Here is a 22,782-nt window from a genome sequence, read left to right as displayed (position 1 = left end):
GTTCAGGACCGAGTTCTTGCCCCTCCCGTCCTAAACCACCGCCTCCCCTTCCTCAGCGGAGCGCACCCGGGGCCGCCCCGAGGCCGGCAGAGGAAGGAGAAGGCAGACAGGCGCGGGCAGGACTTAGGGCCCAGCGGCTCCCAGCGGCCGCGCGCGCAGCCTCGGGCCCGGCAGGGGCGGCCGTAGGTTCTCCCACCCCGCGCGCGGCCTCGCCGAGCCAGCCAATCACTGCTTAGAGAGCGGCCCGCCCTGGCCAATCAGCGCGCCCCTAGCCTAAGGCGCGCTAAGGCAGCCGCATGGGCTGCGGAGGGGACGGCTGCCATGTCTGACTGGGAGAGCAGCAGCGACGAGGATGCCGGCGCGCCGGGTCGGCTGCCGCCTTTTGCCGCCGCCGGGCGTTTGTGGCAGCCGGCGAGCCCTTCGCAGAGCCGCGCCTCCTTAGAGGGCGCCGAGGGACGAAGGAGCGCTGAGTGGCGGCGGGAGGTGGTGGCCGGTCTCGGAGGGGAGGAGTGGAAGCCTCGAGGCGCTGAAGGCTCCCGCGGCCCGGGGCAGGCGGCGCGGCAGCGGCTGTCCCCAGCCGCCGCCCGCCGAGCTCGGGATGCCGCGGCGCCACTCTGCTTCCACCTCGATAGCGCCCTGGTCGGGGCTCTCATAGGTAATAGCGGCCCTACCCCCCCTCCCCCGGGGTGCTCGGCCCGCTGAGGTAAACGGGTGGGGAGGAGGAGAGGACCCGGCCGCGGAGAGATTCGTTCATGTGGGCCCCTGCCCGCCCTCTGTGCCCCGAGGAGGTGCTGTCTGTGGGAAGGCCCCAGCCCCTTGTGATCCCCCTGCACCTTTCTGGCCAGGGGATGGCAGGATGCTCCTGCAGAGTACGGGCTGAAGGGTGGGGCTCTCCCACTCCCAGGGTAGCTGAGCTTTTCCTTCCTGAAGTGGCTGGGTTGGTGTCTGTTTCTCATGGCCAGCAGTCTGTAAGTGAGCTGAAGCCCCTCTCTAGTCACATGGAGGAAGGGTGTCTCTCTGTTTTGCTGGTTTTGCTGCTCCATCTCAGCTGAGGTACCTTCCCCCTCCCACATGCACCTTGCATTTGGTTAATTGCCAAAAAAGTTACCGGCATTTTCCAACAGTTTGGTGTCACAAGTTCTTTTGTTCATGGATGCATGCGCTCATATGAAGGTCTTAGATTTTGGTCACAACTAAAATACTTGCAGTTGCCACGTGTAGTTTTTGACAGTTTGGCCTAAATCTCTGTAATACCAGCAGTGTGTCTTTATAACAGGTCGAGGCGGAACTAAAATAAGGGAACTTGAGGATTCTTCGGGTTCCAGGATAAAGGTACCATGTGCTGTGTGTCATCCAAGCCTGGACTCTGTTGGGAACATAGCTGGTTCTGCTTTCATGTAAACCACAGTTATTGCAGCAAGTTGAAGGGTGTTGCAATAACTGTAATAATTCTAGTCTTTTACAAGAATTGATAAAAAGGAGGTGGAATTGAGGGTGCAATTTGACTGGTATGTGAAAGTAAGAAGAGCTTACTTATTTTTTTTTTCTTTAAGTATGCATTTATTTCCCTTTCTTTTAAAAAGCAAATTGAAGGGCCTTTTCCTGGGAAGATAAGTTAAAATTCACCAGAAAAAAATCAAAGATTGTTTTCAGTATGTATTCTTATATGATGTTTGTCTTTGCAGTATTACAAAAACTCAGTAAGGTCTTATGAACATAGGTTATAAAGGGAGCCTATGAAGCTGAAGTAAAGATTTTTGGCAGCATTGCTGTGCAAAACAAAGCCAAAATGTTGATCGACAATGCTGTTACAAGATCTGGACAAAACTACATTAGAGGTGGGACTGAGAAAGGTAAGAAATGTGTTTTGGAAAAAAAAAAAAGACTATGGATTGCCTTTCCATATATGTGGTAGTTTGCTGGAATGGTTTTATATTAGTATATTTTACCAAAGTGAATTAACTTTCACCTTGTTCTTGGATGATGGCATACCTGCTTAAAACAGAAATATCTAGACATCTTCCTTTCTCAGCTATGAACAGATTCCCCCCCACAAGCTGCCAGACTTCTGTGAAAATCTGTTCCTGTGTGTTTTGAACAATTTTATTTAACGCAGAATGCTATACTACTTGGTTTCTTGCATTACCAGTCTGATTCCCCCAAAATACAAGTATTGGTTCTAGTTTAAGCTTTAATGTAGTATCTGTGCATTATTAAAATTCAATAAGCTTTTATAAATGTAGTCTATAAAGCAAACATGTACTGATTATAGCATGGGCGATGCTGACTTCTTACTACTTTCATGGGAAGTTAGCATTTAAGATTTGATGTTGCACATCATGCCTCACTTTTCTAGGCTTTATTGTGTTAACTTTGTCTGTTACATGGATATGTAAGTAATGATTGTATGTTGAGATGCTGCTTTTGTTATTGGTATTTGTCTTCTGTGTGCTCCGGACAACTTTTTGCACAGGCAAACAACATCCATAGTTGTTGATCTGAGGCACTGGTGAGGAAGAAGAGATCTGAAAGTTGTGTTCCAGTGTTAGAATAAGGAATGGAGTAGTTGTGAGTTTTGATTTTAGCAGTGCCCCAGAAGGTGCACGAGTATGTTTCAAGAGGCTAGAAATAGTTAACGCTTCCTTAGTATGTGTGACTGCTTTTGCCATGTTTCCTGCTTTGCCACTAATACATAATTGTGTTGCCATTTATATCTTCCATGTAAAACCTTTCTTTCTTGAGAAGTGTTAACCTCGTCAAAAAAGGGGCATAGAATGTAATGACACTGAGACTTTGGTGACGTTGGATGCTTGCTCATGTAGCTGTTAAAAATAAAGTTTTCTGTCTGCATATCATCTACTGAGTTCACAAGTTTTGTTGTGCAGCAGGCTTTTAAAAGCCTCGTTTATAGCTGGAGGAGCAGCGTTTCAGAACATGTCATTACTTTCTTTAAGTAGCTAAAGATGTTAAAATGCTTATTTTTTATCAGAACTAGATTGGTACAAGTTTTACCTATGTTTCACGCTAAGACCTAGGAAAGAATTTTCTATTTAAATGCTTCATGTCTGTTCAAAATCACATAAGAGGCCTTACAACAGGAAAAGAAAATAAGGTGTTTGTTTTGAAGGGGAGGGTTCTCTCCCCTACCCTCCCCCCGCCCCCCAAACAGATTCCATCAAACGGCAGCATTTTTGTGCTAACTCCACAGGAAGAACCTTGAACATTATCAAGCCTGAAAACAACCCAAAGAAATCAGTGATTAACTGGGCCTCTCTTCGAGAAAACAAAGCTAAATATGAAGCTATGAAGTGGGCAGGTTAGTTTTTAAATTTTGATTGGATGGTACTTGTCTTTGTATGATAAAACTGTTGAATGCTTAAATGTTTTTAATTTTTGTTTTGAGGTGTCTGAATCTTTCAGTGTCCAAATTAGTTAAGTATTTGTGGTGAAGTGACCATGTCAGCATTTCTCAGCATGGTCATGGAGGACACTGTAGTTGCTGTGTCTTAAACTTACTACTCAATTGGTATTTTGACTTCACCCTTTGAAAGTGCTGTTGTTTTGTATGTGGCCGCAGCAAAAATCTGAGAATTATTAGATATACACTATAGATGTTAGTAGAAATTACTTTAGAACTTGAAATGTGGGGAAGTGGTTCTTTTGCAGATTCTTAAGTGTTTGTCTCAGCCTTCATCTATTACATGAACAGTAGTCTTCTGCTGCTTTTGACTAGTCCCTTAGTATAAGGCACTGTCTGGGTTTTGGGATTTCCATCTTGAGCTTTAGCAGACTTACCCTGGATCTGTAGCACTTCCTACTGACTCAAGTTTGCTTTTTCTGGTTGTTTAAGACTTGCCTCCAATTGAGAAAAACTTCTATAAAGAATCATCAAGGACTGCATCTATGTCACAAGAAGAAGTGGAACTGTGGCGGTAAGATCATTTATATAGGGAATCATCTGCTTGGCAAATATAACTATTAAGGTATAAAGCCCAGAAAGTTGAAATTTCAACTTCTATTACTGTTCTCTTCCTATTTGTCGATCTTGTCTTTACAAGTACATCCTGGTGAGCACATGCTTCAATAAACTGTATCCGTTCGTTTTGATCCGCAATCTGCATCGTTACTTTGGAAGAAAAGCAAATCATCTGTTTCAAGTGATTCTGTTCAGGCCCTGGTAATAGTTTCAACCCTTTTCAGTAGTTCTAATGAAGTTGGTGAACATTCTTGAAGCGTTACCTTTTATGTTTCTTTTTGCATGGTGTCTGTTTTTGCTTTTGCATGCGCACCAGAGAAACCTTGCCACAGTGAGCGAAGCATGGAATTGACACCTGTTTGCTTAAAGTATATGTACATGTTATTGTTAGAGCTAGTCAAGAGCAACAGAATGTGTAAGTTCAGAACATGCATTGAGGAATAGCACTTTTGTGATAAATAAATGTTTTTCCTTTTTCATCTAATCCGTTTGCTTTAAGGAAAAAAAAGACAGTAATTGAAAAAAATTATTTTTATAAACATGAGGAGGTTGAATTACCTAGCCCATACCCTGCTTGAAGTAAGGCTATTTGCTGAATGGAATTTTCAGAAGAATACAGGACTTGAATGAAAATAAACTACTTATGTATATTAATACCTCTTAATTGGGTGGAGCACCAGAACCTCAGTTTTTATGTAGCTTTTTGTGTGCATTGCAATGTTTTGGGTTTAGTTTGTTTGGGTTTTGGTGGGGTGGGTAGTGGTTTTTGTGTGGTGTTTTTTTTTTTTTTTTTTTGGAGCTTGTCTTGCTGACCACATAATTTTTTTCTAAACTGTTCTGTGTGTATTTTCTAAAGCATCCAGCGACCTGCTCTGAAAATGTTTTGGAAAGGCTTTTGTCAGAATATAGGGTTCTGACAAAGAAGTCCAATCCATTCCTATGAGTTTTAGGTTGTCTTTTGGTTTAAAAACTTGTCACAATTATTTAATTTGTAATAGAGTATAACTGAGGTCTGATATGACAGAACTGCAGTTCATGTTAATATCCGTACATAACTTCCAATTAGTCATTCTTAAGAAAGAGTGGTAATTGATGCCTCCAGGAGAAGTGTTTCTGTAGTAAGGCTTTCTTAAAAGTTAGAAGAATAGTTAAGTCTAATTCAAGAGCCTGAACTTGTTTTTCATTGCTCCAGGAATTTTAAAAAAAAGAAATGTCAGAAAGGCAGTCTTGTGTGTTAGCTCTACTTTTTCAGATGATGAGTCTTAAAGCAATTGCACTTCTTTCATTCTGTCCAGGAAAGAAAATAATAATATAATTTGTGATGACTTAAAAGAAGGTGAAAAGCGCTGCATTCCCAATCCTGTTTGTAAATTTGAAGATGTATTTGAGCATTATCCTGATATTATGGCTAATATAAGAAAAGTTGGTTTTCAAAAACCCACACCAATTCAGGTACTACTTCAATTTTGATGACTCTTTCACTGAAGCTGAAGAGAAAAGTACATTTAAGTAGTTGTTGTTTTGTGTTAGTCCCAGGCATGGCCGATCATACTCCGAGGAATTGATCTTATTGGTATAGCACAGACTGGTACCGGGAAGACATTAGCGTACTTAATGCCTGGATTCATTCACTTGACGTCACAACCAATGTAAGAACTGCTCATATGTATGACTTGTTTAGCTGTGGATACTTCCCCCCACCCCCCATGTGATGGTTTTCTAGTAAAGAAGATAATAAATCATAAATCGAAAAAAAGTTATAAACCTGGTGGAATAAGTACCAAATTTGTCACCATAGAGTAGCAATGTACTGAGAAAGCCTAGAACAGTATAAAAATACTTGATGTCAGATGTGATGGACTTTGCCTAGTCTTATATACCCGTATTCTAAAGATGCTTTATTACAGATCCAAAGATCAGCGTGGGGGGCCAGGAATGTTAGTCCTTGCTCCCACTCGAGAACTGGCACTTCAAGTAGAGGCAGAGTGCTTGAAGTACGCATACCAAGGAATTAAAAGGTAATCTTACTTCTCACTTGCTTGTGAAGTAATTTTTTTTTCCTACCACTTGTGGCTTAATTCGCCTACCAAAATAATTGCATTTGCTAAGAGGGGAGGGAAAGGTAATAAATGTAGAGTTTGTATTTTTGCAGGTTTTAGAATACCTGTTCTGACTACTCTCATGGTGAAAATCTATTTCTTATATAGCTGGAGTTCTCTGTATTGTAGCTTTGTCTGTTGCTTCTTGTCCTTCTGTGTGGACTGCTGAGACGACTGTCTCTTCTTGGCACCTTGCTGTTATGTAGCTGTAGACAGCAATAAGGTCTCCCTGAGCCTTCTCCTCTTCAGGCTGAACAAGCCTGGTTACCAGCTTCTTAGGTCATACGCTCCATCCTCTTGACCATCTTGGCAGCTGCCTGCTGGACTTGCTCCAGTATGGATACGTCTGTCTTGTAGTAGAGGTGGGGAGTACAAAAACTGTATATTGTGCTTGAGGTGTGGTGTCACAAGTACTGAATAAAGGGGAGTAATGATTTCTATCAACCTGCTGGCTACCTTCTCCATAGTACATAGCTGGCTTTCTTTTCTGCAGGGTTACGCTGTTGTATAAAGTTCAGTTTCTTGCCCACCCAAGTCTTTTCTGCAAAGCCATCTTTTAGCATGTTGGCCCTCAGCCGTGGGGTATTTCCATCCTCATCTTTGCTTTTGTTAAACTTCACGGGATTCCTGTCAGCCTGTTTCTCTAGCCTGTTGTGGTCCTTCTGAGTAGCAGACTGGCCCTCTAGTGTATGGACTGCTCCCCTAGTTTGGTTTCATCCACAAACCTGCTGAGTGTAGGTCTTCATTTAAGCTATTAAACAGACATTACTGTACTCCGAAACTTACTTTTAGGGCGCTCTGGTAACTTTGTATAGCATTCAGAATTAGTCTGGTAGTTGTCTAATACCAAAATGTATGTTCTACTTCCTACCCAAAAATACTAAGGAGTTTTACAGAGCATGTTAAGTTTGTGTGTAAGCCTAATACCTTATCGAGTGCGTTGATTGTTTTAACAGCAAAACATCTGACTTTTGATGGTACTGTTTAGAAAATAATGCATCCTTTCATGTGTCCTTCTGTTTTTGGTGTGGATATTTTCAGAACAATCCAAAACATGCTCATAGCTTAATAGCTATCTTCCTTCCTTTCATTATTACTTCCACTGCAATTTCAGCAGAAAGCTATTGCTGAACTGTTGAAGGAGTATTATTTAGTGTTAAGTCCATTATTTACTGTGATACTGTCAGTCACGCTTACTGTATTCTTTCCTCTTGGTAATACCAGATAATACATTTTAAAATGAAGCAACGTGGTGGCATTTATTTGAAAAAGATTGGCTTTAGTTGAACCTTAATACACTGCTTCTGTAAAATGTTTTATTTTTCAGTATTTGCATATACGGTGGTGGGGACCGAAAAGGACAGATAGACATGGTTACCAAAGGTGTGGATATTGTTATTGCAACTCCTGGCAGACTGAATGATCTTCAAATGAACAACTTCATAAATCTGAAGAGCATAACATACTTGGCAAGTAGCTAATTTGTAATGAGTTATGCACCAGCTGGGAAATGGTTAACTTGGTGTGAACTTAAGCTTTAATGAAGTTTTCTTTAAACTTTTTAAGTTTTAATTACAATACAGCTTTACATTGAGATTGGTGTTGGAGGGACAGTTCATACCATAATTGCATTGCAGATATGGAATAGTCCATAGGAAAAAAATTAAATAGGCTTCTAGCACGGTAAGCATTTTAAAGATGCTAAATTGTCTAATATTAGTAATGTTTGCTGTTTTAAAGTTCATTTTGTCGAGATCGGTTATTAATGGACGAAAGGCCTTTCCCAAGTTGTCTTTTCCTTTTCTTTTAAAGGTTACCGGTGACTCAAGTTCTTATTAGAACTTGTGCAGTAAGCACCAGAGTTGCAAACATATTTATATGTTTGGGTGACTGACTTTCTTTTGATCTCAGTGGGAAAATAGCCATGTAAACATTGTTATGAATCCCTAAGTCTTAATTTTATTCTTGCCTTTTGCTGTCCTGGGCACTTAAAACCATTGCTATTTTGTAAAATACTTTCATATATTTAAATTATTTCTGAGTCATCTTTTTAACTGGTGATTTGTTGCCTAGTTTGACAGTTTGATCTGATTTCCCTCCCTTATCTCCACCTGCACTCCCCTCTTAAGGGTTAAATACTCATTATGCTGTAGGAAGTTAGCTCCAATTCTAGCTAATATTTGTGAGCTTACTGTCAAGGCCAGTGGTGGTATAGCATCGTCAGATATTTGGCTGTATGGAAAAAAAAAAATATTATTGGAAGATAGGAGAGTAGCTTCGTGTAGCAGAGTAACATGTAATTGCTAAGCAGGAGGAAAAAAGGCCTGAAAACCTGCTTTCTGAGAACCATAGTAACATTAGTAATCTTCTTTACCAAGGTGAAGTATGGTCATACAAGCACACACTGCTTTGTAAAGCAAAGAGTATGTATGTAACCAAAATCAGATGTTTCCGTATGTGTACGCTATACTATAGTATGACATTACTAAAAGGAATTAGCTGTCAAATTGAAAAATATGATGATGTAAAGCAGGAGAAAAACATTTGTTGTTGTACCGCTAGCAGTTAAATACTTTCAGAAGATTGAAACCAGAGCAAGGACTTGTTTTGCAAAGTGGGTAATGTCTCATGCCTCAGACTTCCTGGAAATACAGTGCTTCTTTAGGTCCCATATGAAAAGCTGGACATCCAAAATTCTGTTTTTAGTAATGTTACCATACATTTTTCCTTGTAGTTCCTTGTAGTTTTTAATATATAAGATGCTGTTTCCACAACTTCATTGTCAATTTTCAGGCAACAAATAATCTAATCTTTCAGCCTCATTTCAGAGAAGAGAGAGGGATATTAGATTTCAAATTTAACACCTTGGATGAAGAATGCTCTTCAATGAAGAGCTTCGTTTACAGTTTTCATTTAAAGATATTGATGAGTCTTGTGAATGCTCCCAAAGTGCGTTTGCTGGTAAGATATAATTGTTTCCCAAAGGGCTTCCAAGGTCAGAGACTGGGATACAGTTGTTTGTTTAAAAAAACCAAACAAGCCAAAAACCAAACTCTGTTAGAGTTAGTTATATTTGAATACACACTGTACACAAGGTGAATTGGAGGCAGGGAATTTGTCTTCTTGCCTGACAGAACCATCCAGTTAGTTGCAGTCCTTGATTCAGATTTTTGGTAACCCATTTATTCAAGATAGGCTGCTGTTTTTCATGATTTCAGAAGAAAGACTGGGAAATTCTGTCATACACAGCCTTTTGATTGTTTGCAATACATGTCATTTGAAGACTGCTTTCCATTTTGCTGTGTTCAGTGTAAATCTGTATTCATTCATCAGTAATCAGAATGCTTTTTTTCCTTTGACCTTACACTCATAAAGCAGAAGGAAATTGGAGTTGTGCATGAATAATTGAGAAGCATTTAGGGGAAAGAGTATACTAAAAAAAAATATATAAAGTGAAGTAGGATATAGAAGGTAGATTGGAGTAGTCCTTTTATTCTTCAAATACAAAAAAGTACTGTAAAATTTACCAATAACTAATTTAAAATGGAGGAAAGAAAATAATTTTCACAGGAAGAACTGGCTTATAAGAATTTCTTGCCAAGAAATAGAACTGAAATGAATAATATTAACAAACAAGTAAATGCGTATAGATAACAAGAAATCTAAGATTATGTCAACTGAGGGGAGATTTAGCTTATAAACCGCGATGTGGCTATGAAGCGTTAGGAAAAAATAGTGCTAATATCTCTCTCATATCTATTACAGCCTTTATTCTTCATTAAGCAACTATCATAAATAAGGAAAGTAAACTTCAACTACTCTGATCCATCTAATACGCATACTTACGTGCTCTCTTCTCCCTTCCAGCAAAGTACCAGTGTACTTAATAGCTTAGAAAGCTTCGGCCACTGAAAGGGGCGTAGTAGCCAACTCTATATATAAAATTAGTGATGTTTCAGCCGTGCTATTGTATGAGAATCCAAGTAGTTAATGAATTCACCATGAGTCCTTTGAAAATACAGAGAATTAAAACAAGAAATAGAATTCCCATCTCCTGTCTCTCAGCTGATGATTTATTATTATTTCAGAGATTTACATAGATAATGTACTAAAAACTTATAATAGAATAAAACATCTGAAAAGACTGGAACAGCAAAATCAGGACAGCAGAAAGGGATTATCATCAAAGTCTTATGTTTCCACATAAATGACTAGAAAATGTCAATAATTAAAAGCATGTTCCAAATAACTGATTTATATAAACTCTATTTGAAAATTAAAGGAGAAAAATCAGTCTTGGATGGCAGCCTTCTTCCTTAGTATGTGAATGTTTTCAGAGTCTCAAGTGTTCTTGTGTATTAGAAAAAAAGGTCAGTTCCAAATAGTTGTACTCAGACCGTCAGCTCACTTGTTATCTTTTGTTTTTTTTTACCAGATGAAACAAGTTTGAGCTTTGGGAGTTCTGCAGTGTCCTAGTGTGAGCCAGAATGTACAATCTGGCTTTTTTCCTAACTTCTAATGAGGAACTAAATTGATAACTGATATTTGGTCTGGTGTGAGATGTCTAACAAGCTACAAATGAGTTTTCCGCTTTAAATTAATAAACTTTTCTTACTGAAAGTGTGTTGTGTGGGGGCCCCCCCCAAGGTTTGGTTGGTCTTGGTTTTGTTTGGTTTTGGGAATTTTTTTTTTTCTAATTCTGTGCTTAATTTTAGGTACCAACCCAATTATTGTTAAAAGAAACAGTTGTTGTTTCTTCTTCGTTGACTTTAAGTGCTCTTAAAGGTGCTGTGGATTTTCTTGTTCTGCCTGCAGATGTATTAACAAAATGAAAAAGCTTCAAGGAAATTGAAGAGGTGAAAAAAAAGTTGAACAGGTTTTGCAATACATTACGGAGTGAATTCTGCAATTACAGTTGTTACCATTAAAACAGTCTGCTATGTAATGTCTTGCTGAAACCCTTATCTAAGGAACTAGACGCAATAAATAACCTTGTTCTGAGCAGGTTTTAGATGAGGCTGACAGAATGTTGGATATGGGATTTGAACCTCAGATAATGAAGATACTAATAGATGTGCGGCCTGACAGACAAACTGTTATGACAAGGTATGTAAAGATAATAGTGCTCAGTACTTGAACACTGCAAGTGTAAGGTTATTGAACAAGTTAACTTCAAAACAAATGAGTCAGCTTCATTAAAACTTCTCACCTAAATGGGAATGGCATCTGTTTTCTTTCTAATTCTGTCTAGTCAGTCCTAATGAGTCATTTGAAAATTTTATTTTCATTTCTTACCCCTTTTGTGATGTTTTGTGTCAACTATAAAAACAACTGAGTTCTTCCCAAAAAGGAAGGTATCCTGGGAGTGCTAGAATTTGCTGTATCAATTTGAAATGCCAACTCCCACTTCTTCCTCAGGGACCAAACGTGTATCCTAACCTTCTGATCAGTATCTGTGCTAGTCTCTACGTGGCTTAATTTTGAAATTATGCAGCTTTTGGAGGTTTAACAGTAGAATATCTCGCCAATAATTTTTATCGTATTTTCAATTGGAGCTATTGTTGTAAAAGAGAAAAACAAACTAGAAGCTTGCTTTTTAGGTATCATTGAACTACTGAACTCACTTTTGGCTTCATTAGAAAGGCTCCATAACTGTTGCCTGTTCTTTTAACCTAGAAAGTTATCTTTAAAGCTTGAGTGCTGTTTACTAGTAACCTCTTAAGATTAGTTCTAAGTGTTATATAAGCTCACTACTGCATACTCAAGTGTTTCACTGTTGTATAAGAAAGAAAGAAGAATGGGATTAAATTAATGAACTGGAGAAGATTTTGCACTCTATTCTCATGTGTTTGTTTTCCTTTTCACTTCTTGTTTAGTGCTACTTGGCCTGATGGTGTTCGTCGCCTAGCAAAATCCTATTTGAAAAATCCTATGATTGTGTATGTTGGCACTCTTGACTTAGCAGTAAGTTGTTCTGTTCTTTTTTTTTTTCTTTTCTTTGGGAGAAGAACCTACAGTTAAACCAGGAAATATTTTGCTTGTAACTGTATGTAAGTAAATGAATGTAACTTTAAAAACAATCTGAACTTTCAAAAAACAGCTCCATATTATTCTTCTAAAACTTCATTAAAAGTTTAGAAAGAACTAAAAAAAAATGTAGAAAAGAACTTTGTTCTTATGTTTCTGTAACAAGATCTTGAAATCCTAGATATTTAGTAGTAGACATCACAAGGGACATGTGTCAATCAGATTTAAGTTTGAATATTGGAACTTTGCAGTGCCATGTGTTCTTGCCTGAACCCTTGTTTTTGCAGCCTTCACTTCTGTTCAGCAAGTTCTTCTTTTCCTTCTGAAGGTCTTCCTTCTAATGCGTACAGCTCCTTATCTTGTTCTGTGTTTCTTAACTGCTGCTTTCTCGAAGAGAGTGGAAGCTCTCTACTAAACTCCTGGAGGGCACTCGTCTAGAGCAGGAACATATATGTTAGAGTAAGAACTGTCTTTAAAGTCCAAAACTTTTAATATGTAGATGTAGTTGCATACTTGTCGTGCTTGTGCAACTATATGTACTTGGCTTCAGTACCAGCAGAATTAACAGAAATAGTAGTTCTTCCACAGAATCACAGAATCATTTTGGTTGGAAAGGACCTTTAAGATCATCGAGTCCAACCATTAACCTAACACTACCAAGTCAACCACTAAAAAATATCCCTAAGCACCACATCTACTCGTCTTTTAAATACCTCCAGGGATGGTGACTCCACCACTTCCCTGGGCAGCCTGTTCCACTGCTTGATAACCCTTTCTGTGAAGAAATTTTTCCTAATATCCAATCTAAACCTTCCCTGGCACAACTGGAGGCCGTTTCCTCTCGTCCTGTCGCTTGTTACCTGTGAGAAGATACTAGCACCCGCCTTGCTACAACCTCCTTTCAGGTACTTGTAGACAGCTATAACATCTCCCCTGAGCCGCCTTTTCTCCAGGCTAAACAACCCCAGTTCTCTCAGCTGCTCCTCATGAGACTTGTTCTCCAGACCCTTCACCAGCTTCGTTGCCCTTCTCTGGACTCACTCCAGCACCTTCTTGTAGTGAGGGGCCCAAAACTGAACACAGTATTCAAGGTGTGGCCTCACCAGTGCCGAGGACAGAGGGACGATCACTTCCTTTGCCCTGCTGGCCACACTACTTCTGATGCAAGCCAGGATGCTCTTCGCCTTCTTGGCCACCTGGGCACACTGCTGGCTCATATTCAGCCAGCCATTGATCAAGACCCCCAGGTCCTTTTCCACCAGGCAGCTTTCCAGCCATTCTTCCCCAAGCCTGTAGCGGTGCTTGAGGTTGTTGTGCCCCAAGTGGAGGACCTAACACTTGGCCTTGTTGAACCTCATACAGTTGGCCTCGGCCCATCAATCCGGCCTGTCCAGATCCCTCTGCAGAGCCTTCCTACCATCCAGGAGGTCAACACTCCCGCCCAACTCGGTGTCATCTGCGAACTTACTGAGGGTGCACTTGATCCCCTCGTCCATATCATTGATAAAGATATTGAACAGAACTGGCCCCAATACTGAGCCCTGGGGAACACCACTTGTGACTGGCCGCTGACTGGATTTAACTCCGTTCACCACAACTCTTTGGGCCCAGCCATCCAGCCAGTTTTTTACCCAGCAAAGTGTATGCCCCTCCAAGCCATGAGCAGCCAGTTTCTCCAGGAGAATGCTGTGGGAGACTGTGTTAGAGGCTTTACTAAAGTCCAGGTAGGCAATATCTACAGCCTTTCCCTCATCCAGTAAGCGGATCATCTTGTCATAGAAGGAGATCAGGTTAGTCAAGCAGGACCTGCCTTTCATAAACTCATGCTGACTGGGCTTGATCGCCTGGTGGTCCTGTGCGTGCCCCGTGATAGCACTCGATCTGCTCCATAATCTTCCCTGGCACTGAGGTCAGACTGACAGGCCTATAGTTCCCCGGATCCTCCTGGCCATTCTTGTAGATGGGCGTCACATTTGCTAATTTCCAGTCACCTGGGACCTCCCCGGTTAGCCAGGACTGCTGATAAATGATGGTAAGTGGCTTGGTGAGCACTTCAGCCACCTGTCTCAGTACCCTTGGGTGGATCCCATCTGGCCCCATAGACTTGCATGTGTCTAAGTGGCGTAGCAGGTCACTAACCATTTCCCCTTGGATTATGGGGGTTTCACTCTGCTCCCCGTCCCTGTCCTCCAGCTCAGGGGGCTGGGTACTCAGGGGAAACTCATCTTACTACTAAAGACTGAGGCAAAGGCGGCATTAAGCACCTCAGCCTTTTCCTCTTCCTTTGTCACTATGTTTCCTCCCGCATCCAGTAAAGGATGGAGATTCTCCTTCGCCCTCCTCTTGGCTAACGTATTTGTAGAAACATTTTTATTGCCTTTTATGGCAGATTAAGTTCTAGCTGGGCTTTGGCTCTTCTAATTTTTTCCCTGCATAGCCTCACAAAATCCTTGTAGTCCTCCTGAGTGGCCTGCCCCTTCTTCCAAAGCTCGTAAACTCTCCTTTTTTTCCTCAGTTCCAGACAAAGCTCTCTGTTCAGCCAGGCTGGTCTTCTTCCCTGCCCGCTCGTCTTCCGACACATGGGGACAGCCTGCTCCTGCGCCTTTAAGATTTCTTTCTTGAAGAGTGTCCAGCCTTCCTGGACCCCCTTGCCCTTCAGGACTGCCTCCCAAGGGACTCTGTCAACCAGGCTCCTAAACAGGCCAAAGTCTGCCCTCCAGAAATCCAAGGTAGCAGTTCTGCTGATCCACTTCCTTCTCCAAGAATTGAAAACTCTACCATTTCATGACCACTATGCCCAAGACTGCATCCAACCATCACATCACCCACAAGTCCTTCCCTGTTTGCAAACAACTTGGAAACCCTCTTTCTAAGATCTCTGCATCTTGGTCCAGAGATTGCTTTGAGTTTGGTTCTTAAATTATGAAATTTTCCTTTTCAGTTCCACTTTTTTAGTGATAGGGAATGAGGAAACTTAGTATCCAATACACTTTTAGGTAGAAATAGGGGAATATGCACTTTTCATCTGTTCTGTTCAGAACTATGCTTTTGTCAAAGGGCATTGCCTGTCAAAGAGGATTGGAATTGGAAAGATATCAACTGCTGTTGTAGCTCTCTTGTCTAATGCATTCATCTCTATTATAGGAGCTCCTCTTAATTGAAGAGGTGACCTCTGGGAGGGGAGGGGTTCCCATGTGGAGAGAGAATCTTTCTGTGTACTTGGTTGGTTCTTCAGTCCTTGCCACAAGATTATGATGCAGTGCCATGAGAATGTCTAGACCTTTATACTACACAAGTAGTATACCTTAGACATTCTATGGCAACCTTCAAATATAATGGAGTAAAGTTTTTATTAGCAAACTGTTGTTGGAGTAATTGGACAGAACTGATAATTTCAAATAGTTTCCAGAATCTGCTCTAAAAGCTTGTCCTTTCAAGTAAGACTGATGTTGTTCCAACTTGCTCTGGATTAACATAAAATATACTCAAAGTACTTCAATCTGATTTTTCACTAATGTTAGAAATATTTATTTCACCTCACAAGTCTGCTATTCTGTGCCCTCTAAATCTCTGCAAATACACGATTTGGCAAACTGCTTAAAGATAAATTTTTACTATTCTCCTAAAGCAACTGGGAAACAACAAATACATCTGTATTGTTTGAACTCCAAACTGATATATATATATTTTAGTTTTAAAATAGTTTTTCATGGTATCATATTACTAGTTTTATAATATTGTAATATGGGACTTAACAGAAAAAATATTATTCTAATCTGTTTCTACTTAACATCCCTTTTTGCTGTTTAACAGGCAGTAAATACAGTAGAACAGAGAGTTATTGTTATCGCCGAGGAGGAAAAGAGAGCTTTCATGCAATACTTCATTCACTCTATGAAGCCAAAAGATAAGGTCATCATTTATGTGGGAAAAAAACTTACGTATGTAATCACAGTATTAAATCTGTTCATCTTTTTTAACAGAAATACTGGATAGTTTCTTAGTTCACATAATAATTAATTACCAAGTGTAACAGCTCTTCTCAACTATGTGCTCGTGGTAGTAGTGTTTTCGTTTATTTGTTTGTTTATTCATTCCTCCAGACTGACTGGTAGTTTATATCCTTTTTAATATCATTAATGGTGGTGCTAAATCTCAGTTTCAGATAGATAAAGTAGATATTAAGATTCTTGGGGACACGTTAATGTGATGGGCTGTTTACTTGCGTACACAGCTGGTGCATACAAGACACAATTGGCGGGGAGCAGGGGGGTGGTCATTGTACCATATCTGACCTTTTTGAGTGAACAACACAAAAATCATGTATTATTTCTCTTATATATAAATAAAAGCAAGCATTTATGTGAGGAATAGTCTTGCTTTCATACTGTTTTATAATAAATATCAGCTGACCTAGGTAGGGTTTTGCCGTTAGGCACACATTTAGCTTTTGTTGTCACAGTATTATCTTTTGGATCTAAATCTAGATGCTGCCCTTTTTTTTTATTAGTATTATTATTTTTTTTTTCTTTTTAAGCACATTTTTTTTATTTCATCCTAGAGCTGATGACTTGGCAAGCGACCTTGGTCTGCAAGGAATTCCAGTACAGTCACTTCATGGTAACAGGGAACAGTGTGATCGAGAACAGGCTTTAGATGACTTCAAGACAGGTATGTTTGTACTGAAGTACTGGTTTGTTTAGCCCGGGTTTTTAAAGCTTGTCATGTGCAGAACTTTGTCTATTTGTAAGCGCAATGTATCTTCAATACCACAGAAATGAAAATGCTATGTTTGCTTTGTTAACTTGACAAACAAACAAAAAATAAAACCCCAGCAAACAGAGATTGCTCTTCAATAAAATTTGGAATGCCTAGGAGTTAAGTAATTTAAAGTAAGACTGATTTTATTTTTGAAATCTGTGGAAAAGTCAATGTTTTAACTGTTCTACAGAACGGTAAATCTAAGTGTCAAATGATGGTGCTTTCAGTGGAACACTTCTACTCTTGATTATGCCAGTAGGGTTATACTTTGGGGTTATGTGATCACACGCTAATAAAACAAAGAGTAGTCCTATGGTAAGGATGCTAGCTGAGAATATAGTTGTTGAAGTTTCTGTTCTTTTCACAGACTCTTTATATCAGCTAGGCATGTTTCTTGCTGCTCCTGCACCCTGCTATTCTACTTGTGAAATAGAAAGAATAGTAAAATTACATTTTCAGTGCATACTTCCCGCTTTGTATTTGAAGCTAACTCAATGTGACATGCAACAAGCATATTTGTCCTTTACGTATTAAGAATTAGTGCATTATACACTAGAAAGCCAATAGACTGGAGTATATTTTCTGTTTATTCCATAAACTTCCATTCTCTCTCTGTTGTTCTTATTTGAGGCAAAGTCAGAATACTGGTAGCTACTGACTTAGCATCCCGTGGCCTTGATGTGCATGATATTACTCATGTTTTTAACTTTGACTTCCCTCGCAACATTGAAGAATATGTTCATAGAGTAGGTCGTACTGGAAGAGCAGGGTAAGTGTTTACAAGAAAATAGTAATATATTGACAATGTTTTATGCACTGCATAGGTGTTTGTCTTGTTAAATGCTAGAGCTACAGGTGATGTGGAGTGGGAGAGTGAAGACTCCAGAGTCTATCACAATGTGTTTTAGATAATAACACACTGCTTTATGTTTTGAAATTAGTTCACTGTTAAATTTAAGGCAAACAAGTTTTCCATGTTTCTGTTATTTCAGATGGGAATGAGGGATGTTTGAAAGCTGGTTTAAATGTGGGGAAGAATTACAGTTCAAAAGAACTTCTGTGTAGATATTCTGAAATGTCACTTCCTTGTTTGTCTCTTCACGAGCCACTGAGTTGTTTAGTTTCCTAGACAGCCCATTGGGAAAGAACATACATAAATTCAAAGTTTTCAGCCTATCATGGTGGTGTAGTTTGATGTTAGGACTTTTGAATGCTGCTTTCCCAGGTGGGCACAAGTGTGTTTTTTCTTGTGCATCTGTTTATTTTAATCATGATGTGAATGTATTTCTCTTCATACTTAAATGTTATCTTTATGATAGGTTTATTGTCTAAAAGTCTAAATTAGTTGTGGCTTTGCACCATTTTAGGTGAATTGCCATATTCTGATATTTCATTTTCTGTCACGTGCATAGTAAATACTCAAGCCCGTTTTATCTACCAGCTCAATAATATTGCCTGTAGTACAGTTTATTGCTGTATAGGTCAGTAGGAAGAGCCTAGCAGCAGCTGTTTTGAAGATCAACAGTTATTTCATTCCTTGTTTAGACGTACTGGGGAGGCAGTAACGCTTGTCACTAAGAATGATTGGAGGGTTGCATCTGAGCTGATTGAAATTCTGGAAAGAGCAAACCAAGTAAGAATACATCTTACTGGGTAAGATTTATATTGGTTCTGGGTTACCACTTGAAACAGTTCATGAAGGTCTGAGCCTACTTATACCTTTCTTGGTAAGTGTTTGTAGTGTCTCAGGCAAAAAATGGGTTCTTAAGTCTCTCCTGTCCTGGATATCCTTAGCTGTATTTTACCTTACAGATGAGGCCCAGAAAAGAACTGGGAACTTTAATCAAAGCCTTCCACATCCAAAGAAAAAGTAACTAACATAGGCACACATAGAGATCTGCAGAGGAATAATAGGATCTATTTTATTTCATAGTATTTTATTCCATTTGTATTTCACTTCTGGATGCATGTACCAATGTTCTTGTTTAACAGTGTAAATATTAACAATATTTATATCAGAAGAAGCTCAACTGTCTAGCAGTTTATTATATCTGACAGTTGTGTTACCTGCATGTACTTTTCCAAGCTGTCTTTCTTACAGATGTTTGTAAATAGTATGGGAAGTAGGACTGGAAAGTGATTTCTTTCTTTGCTTTAAAGAAACATTTTTTTTTTTTTCTTGCTACCATATCTGAGAAGCCAAAGACAATTATGTTGCTGTTTCTTGCTGTAACAAGAAACAGTATTTTGCCTGATTTACGGTAAAATATCAGTTCATGCCCTGACTTGAGTTGAAACTTTTTAATTTTTTTTTTTATTTGAGGGGATGGGAGCTTAATGAGTAGAAACTAAATTGCTTTTACGTAGGACCTGTGGTTGTTATTGTGGGCACTTTCTCAAACTTTAAACCCTGACTTAGAACTTCATCTAAATCTTGTTTTACAACTCTTCTTTGAAAGATGTTATGGCACTTACTGCAAGCCTGATAAGAAGCCTTTGAGGGAGGAAAAGGAGGAAAAAAAAAAAAAAGCCAAAGTTGTCCCCTAACAATTTCTTAAAGTTGCAAGTTTGGGGTTTTTGTTTCGGGTGGGGTTTTTATTTGGTTTTGGTTTTTTTTCTTAAGAAAATGTAACAGATGGAACCAGTAATGATACTTCGAAGCCACTTAAATAGAACTTGGAGGTGCCTTGTTCTGTTTTCCGAGTCAGCCATTACCATCCATGCCTTGTCTCCTGCTACATACTGTGAAGTTCCCAAACTTTTAACATGTGATAGTTCAACTGGGAACAGGTCTCTGAGTTCAGAGGAGAAAAGGGCATCTCTGAATCCTTACTTTCAACGGTAGTGTGTTAGTCACAATATTATTCTTGAACTTTTAGCTATAGCTGATAGAAGGGCAGTATCCATACAGGCAGGGTTTTTTTTTCCTCATGACAATGAAAATATCGTTACTTCAGTTTTAAAGCATCATGAAAAACGGAAGGAGAGCAACTCAAAACATGGTCTGAATGTTCAGAATACTTCAATTTCAAAACAAGTAAGGTTCATTTGTTAGCCAGATGTTTTCCATTATTTTGAATATGTAGATATTTTCCCTAAAGAAAAACAGGTACAACAGAAAGATTTCTGTATCATGCTGCAGGGATCTTATATATAAGCTTAGTAAGAAGTATGGACAGATTTATTAGGGAATCAGGTGGAAAAACAATGATCTCTGTAATATCAAGAGTAGTGTTACGTGTAAATTATGGTATCTTTATCCTTTTCTGTTTTCTCATTTGGACTACCATACCTAGCTTATACGTTTAGCAGATACAAAGATTTTTCCATGTAAAAACTTCAACAAACCACTAGATGCTGGATATTACCTCACTTAGATTTTTGTATTCCATATCCTGGCTTCTTCCCACTCTTTCCTTGTGCCTGCTCAAAAGCCACTCTTGTAAGAAATTGTTGCCGTTTTAGTTGGAATAAATTCTGTTTCGTGCTGTAGGAGAGGACCTGACCTGATACTGAGGAAGAAAATCATCTAGTTTTTCACAACTGAAAACTAGCTTTGCGTCATTACTTCTGTCTTTATTGATACAAGTCTCTAGTGACTTTCAGCTAGAGAGATGCATCATTTTTCACTCTATTTTAAACAGCATCTAAAACTTAGACAGAAAAGCCTGTTCATGGGCATCCTGTTCTGGGGACTCTTGACAGCCAGGGCAGTTGTTTACCAGTAAGAGCAATTCAGCACATAAAATATATACTAGCAAGCTGATGCTCATGCCAGCTTAAGAAAAGTTGCTGATAGTAAATGGCAAGCATTGCTGAATTATAAAGCCTGACAAAAGAAGTTGGAACTGGAGGAATATACCTTCCTGTTCCACCAGACCCTTTGTCCTGGCTGCATTCTTCACCTGTTCAAGCATTGCCAGGTCTAGGTGTTTCTAAGGAGACTTAACAGTACTTAAATTTGTTTGTCCTGTACTGTTTGCGCTGTATTTGTGCCTTTTGCGGAAGGACAAACCACAGAGACTGAGCAATCACATTAATACCATGCTCACACGCACTGCAGAAACTTGCTCTTCACCCTCTGATCAGGAAACTGATTCTGGACTGGATATCTTCTATCTGCTGCATGGCTACATGCTGTAGCAGGCTGGTTTTGACAGATCAGTGATCTAAAACCCCTTCTGGCAGTACAGTCACCCGTACTGCTTTTTGCAGTCAACATCACATTGATGTCTGCATTATGCCTGATCTGGTTTAAGATGACTTGTTGGACACTCTCTTTCTTCCATGATCTATATGAATGGTGTATGTGGGTTTTTTTTTTTCTTTCATTCAGTGGTCAGTGTCACTCAACCTAATAAAGTCTGTCTGTAATTCTTTCCATCTGGCCTCAGTCCTTATGAACATGAGTGACTCTGAGGTGACAAAGTGTGCCGATGATACTGTTCACTTCCTTTTCCACATAATTACAAACATGCCAAAAAGCACTGTGGATGTTGGTAAGATGCTCTTGTGACCTCCCAGTGGTGAGAGAACTGACCACTTTCTCCTGCCCTTCTTTTCTTGTCTTTTAGCTTTGTTTTATGCATGTGAGAACCCTTCATACGGCAACGCTTTCTTTAAGTACCAAAGTTTCTCTTCAGAGGCTTTTAGAACTTCCAAAAAGAATTTCATATAAATCATAATAGTGTAACATTCAAATATATAGTTTATATATTTTATATATGTTTATATAATTTTATTTATATATTTTTAATATATATTTTATTTTTTTGATATAATACCACCTTTTAGTGGCATTGGACACTTTTTCCAGCTGTTCATTATCACTGGAAGACACATTTCTATTTGAAATACAAATACTTTAATTACCTGATTATATGTTGTCATCAGATATGGTAATACTAGCATACATATGTAATTGAAAAATCCAGGGTCACTGTGCTGATTATTTTTCAGTATATTTCAGTATGATTTTATGTAAAAAGATTTCTCTATGCACCTCTACAGAAAAGACAATGTGCAAAGTGATAGGAGACAGATAAAAAACAAAATCAATATGGGAACAGACAAATCAATAGCATTTTTGTAAATCAGAGTGTAAAAGTTTAGATTTGTTTAAAACTAACCTTGTTCTTGTGCTGCTTTTTTATCAGGTAGTTCCTAACGAGCTTATTGCAATGGCAGAAAGATACAAACAATTTCAAATGAGAAAAGAACTGGAAAAGGATATGCTAAGACCTCAGAGAAAGCCCTCAAAATAACTGATCCCTTGAAGTTACTGCAACAAAGTAGGTTAGTGTTAGCGTCTATAGGCTTGAATTTAGAAGTTTCTTTTCTTGATTGATTTTTTTCTGTACTTTTCCCATTTAAGTAAAATGTGTTTTTATAAGTGGCTTAGAAAAGAAAACTGAATTTATATATAAATCTAGTTTTGCACTTGGACACTATTTTCACTTAAGAAAAATTAATTTTATTATTTTGTCTTGTGTGATGCGCATAACTTCTAAAGCCATTATCTACTGGTTAAAAACATATTGTGGGTTTGTTTGGTGGGGTGTTTTTTGTTAAATGCAGTATTAATATATAAGAATGTAAAAGATAATTTTTCCTTTTATTTTCAGAGAAATGGATTAGTGAATGTAGGCAATGTTGGTCAGTGTGGCTTCAAAATACCGTACTTTTGCATTGATATGCCACATCTGCCAGTGGCATGCAGAAGCACTTCCAAGGATAACTTAGTTGTTTGAAAACTGCTCTGTTTCCAGTAACTGATGTTTGCTGAAGCAAGTATTATGTTTTGGTTTACTATTTTAGTAATTTTTCTTAAGACTTGTGTCTCAAGCTTTTTTTTTTTGAGAGAAGCCTGCATTTCCTCCTAATGGAGGAGAGCATAACAAGAAGTACATGTTTGTGGCT

The 22,782-nt window shown here is 39.0% G+C and overlaps 1 protein-coding gene across 1 annotated transcript; it reads left to right on the top strand.

Moving 5' to 3' along the window:
• The first annotated feature begins 321 nt into the window (after positions 1–321).
• DDX43 (DEAD-box helicase 43) lies at positions 322–22,127 on the top strand. Its single transcript, XM_068412695.1, has 16 exons — positions 322–655; positions 1,277–1,332; positions 1,721–1,853; positions 3,209–3,316; positions 3,851–3,932; positions 5,272–5,428; positions 5,507–5,625; positions 5,884–5,994; positions 7,403–7,544; positions 11,081–11,181; positions 11,952–12,039; positions 15,916–16,043; positions 16,664–16,773; positions 17,494–17,632; positions 18,409–18,496; positions 22,020–22,127. The coding sequence occupies exons 1-16, from the start codon at positions 322–324 to the stop codon at positions 22,125–22,127; spliced, it is 2,004 nt and encodes a 667-aa protein (XP_068268796.1).
• Positions 22,128–22,782: the final 655 nt, after the last annotated feature.

The sequence above is a fragment of the Nyctibius grandis genome, chromosome 1, assembly GCF_013368605.1.
Source record: "Nyctibius grandis isolate bNycGra1 chromosome 1, bNycGra1.pri, whole genome shotgun sequence".
Lineage (NCBI taxonomy): Eukaryota > Metazoa > Chordata > Aves > Nyctibiiformes > Nyctibiidae > Nyctibius > Nyctibius grandis.
This window is presented reverse-complemented; position numbering and strand designations above follow the sequence as displayed.

Excerpts from the sequence above, each read along its gene's own strand:
- DDX43 (XM_068412695.1), top strand. The coding sequence starts at position 322 with ATGTCTGACTGGGAGAGCAGCAGCGACGAGGATGCCGGCGCGCCGGGT. Across the intron at positions 11,182-11,951 it reads AGACAAACTGTTATGACAAG|TGCTACTTGGCCTGATGGTG; the intron begins GTATGTAAAGAT and ends CTTCTTGTTTAG. Across the intron at positions 16,044-16,663 it reads TATGTGGGAAAAAAACTTAC|AGCTGATGACTTGGCAAGCG; the intron begins GTATGTAATCAC and ends ATTTCATCCTAG.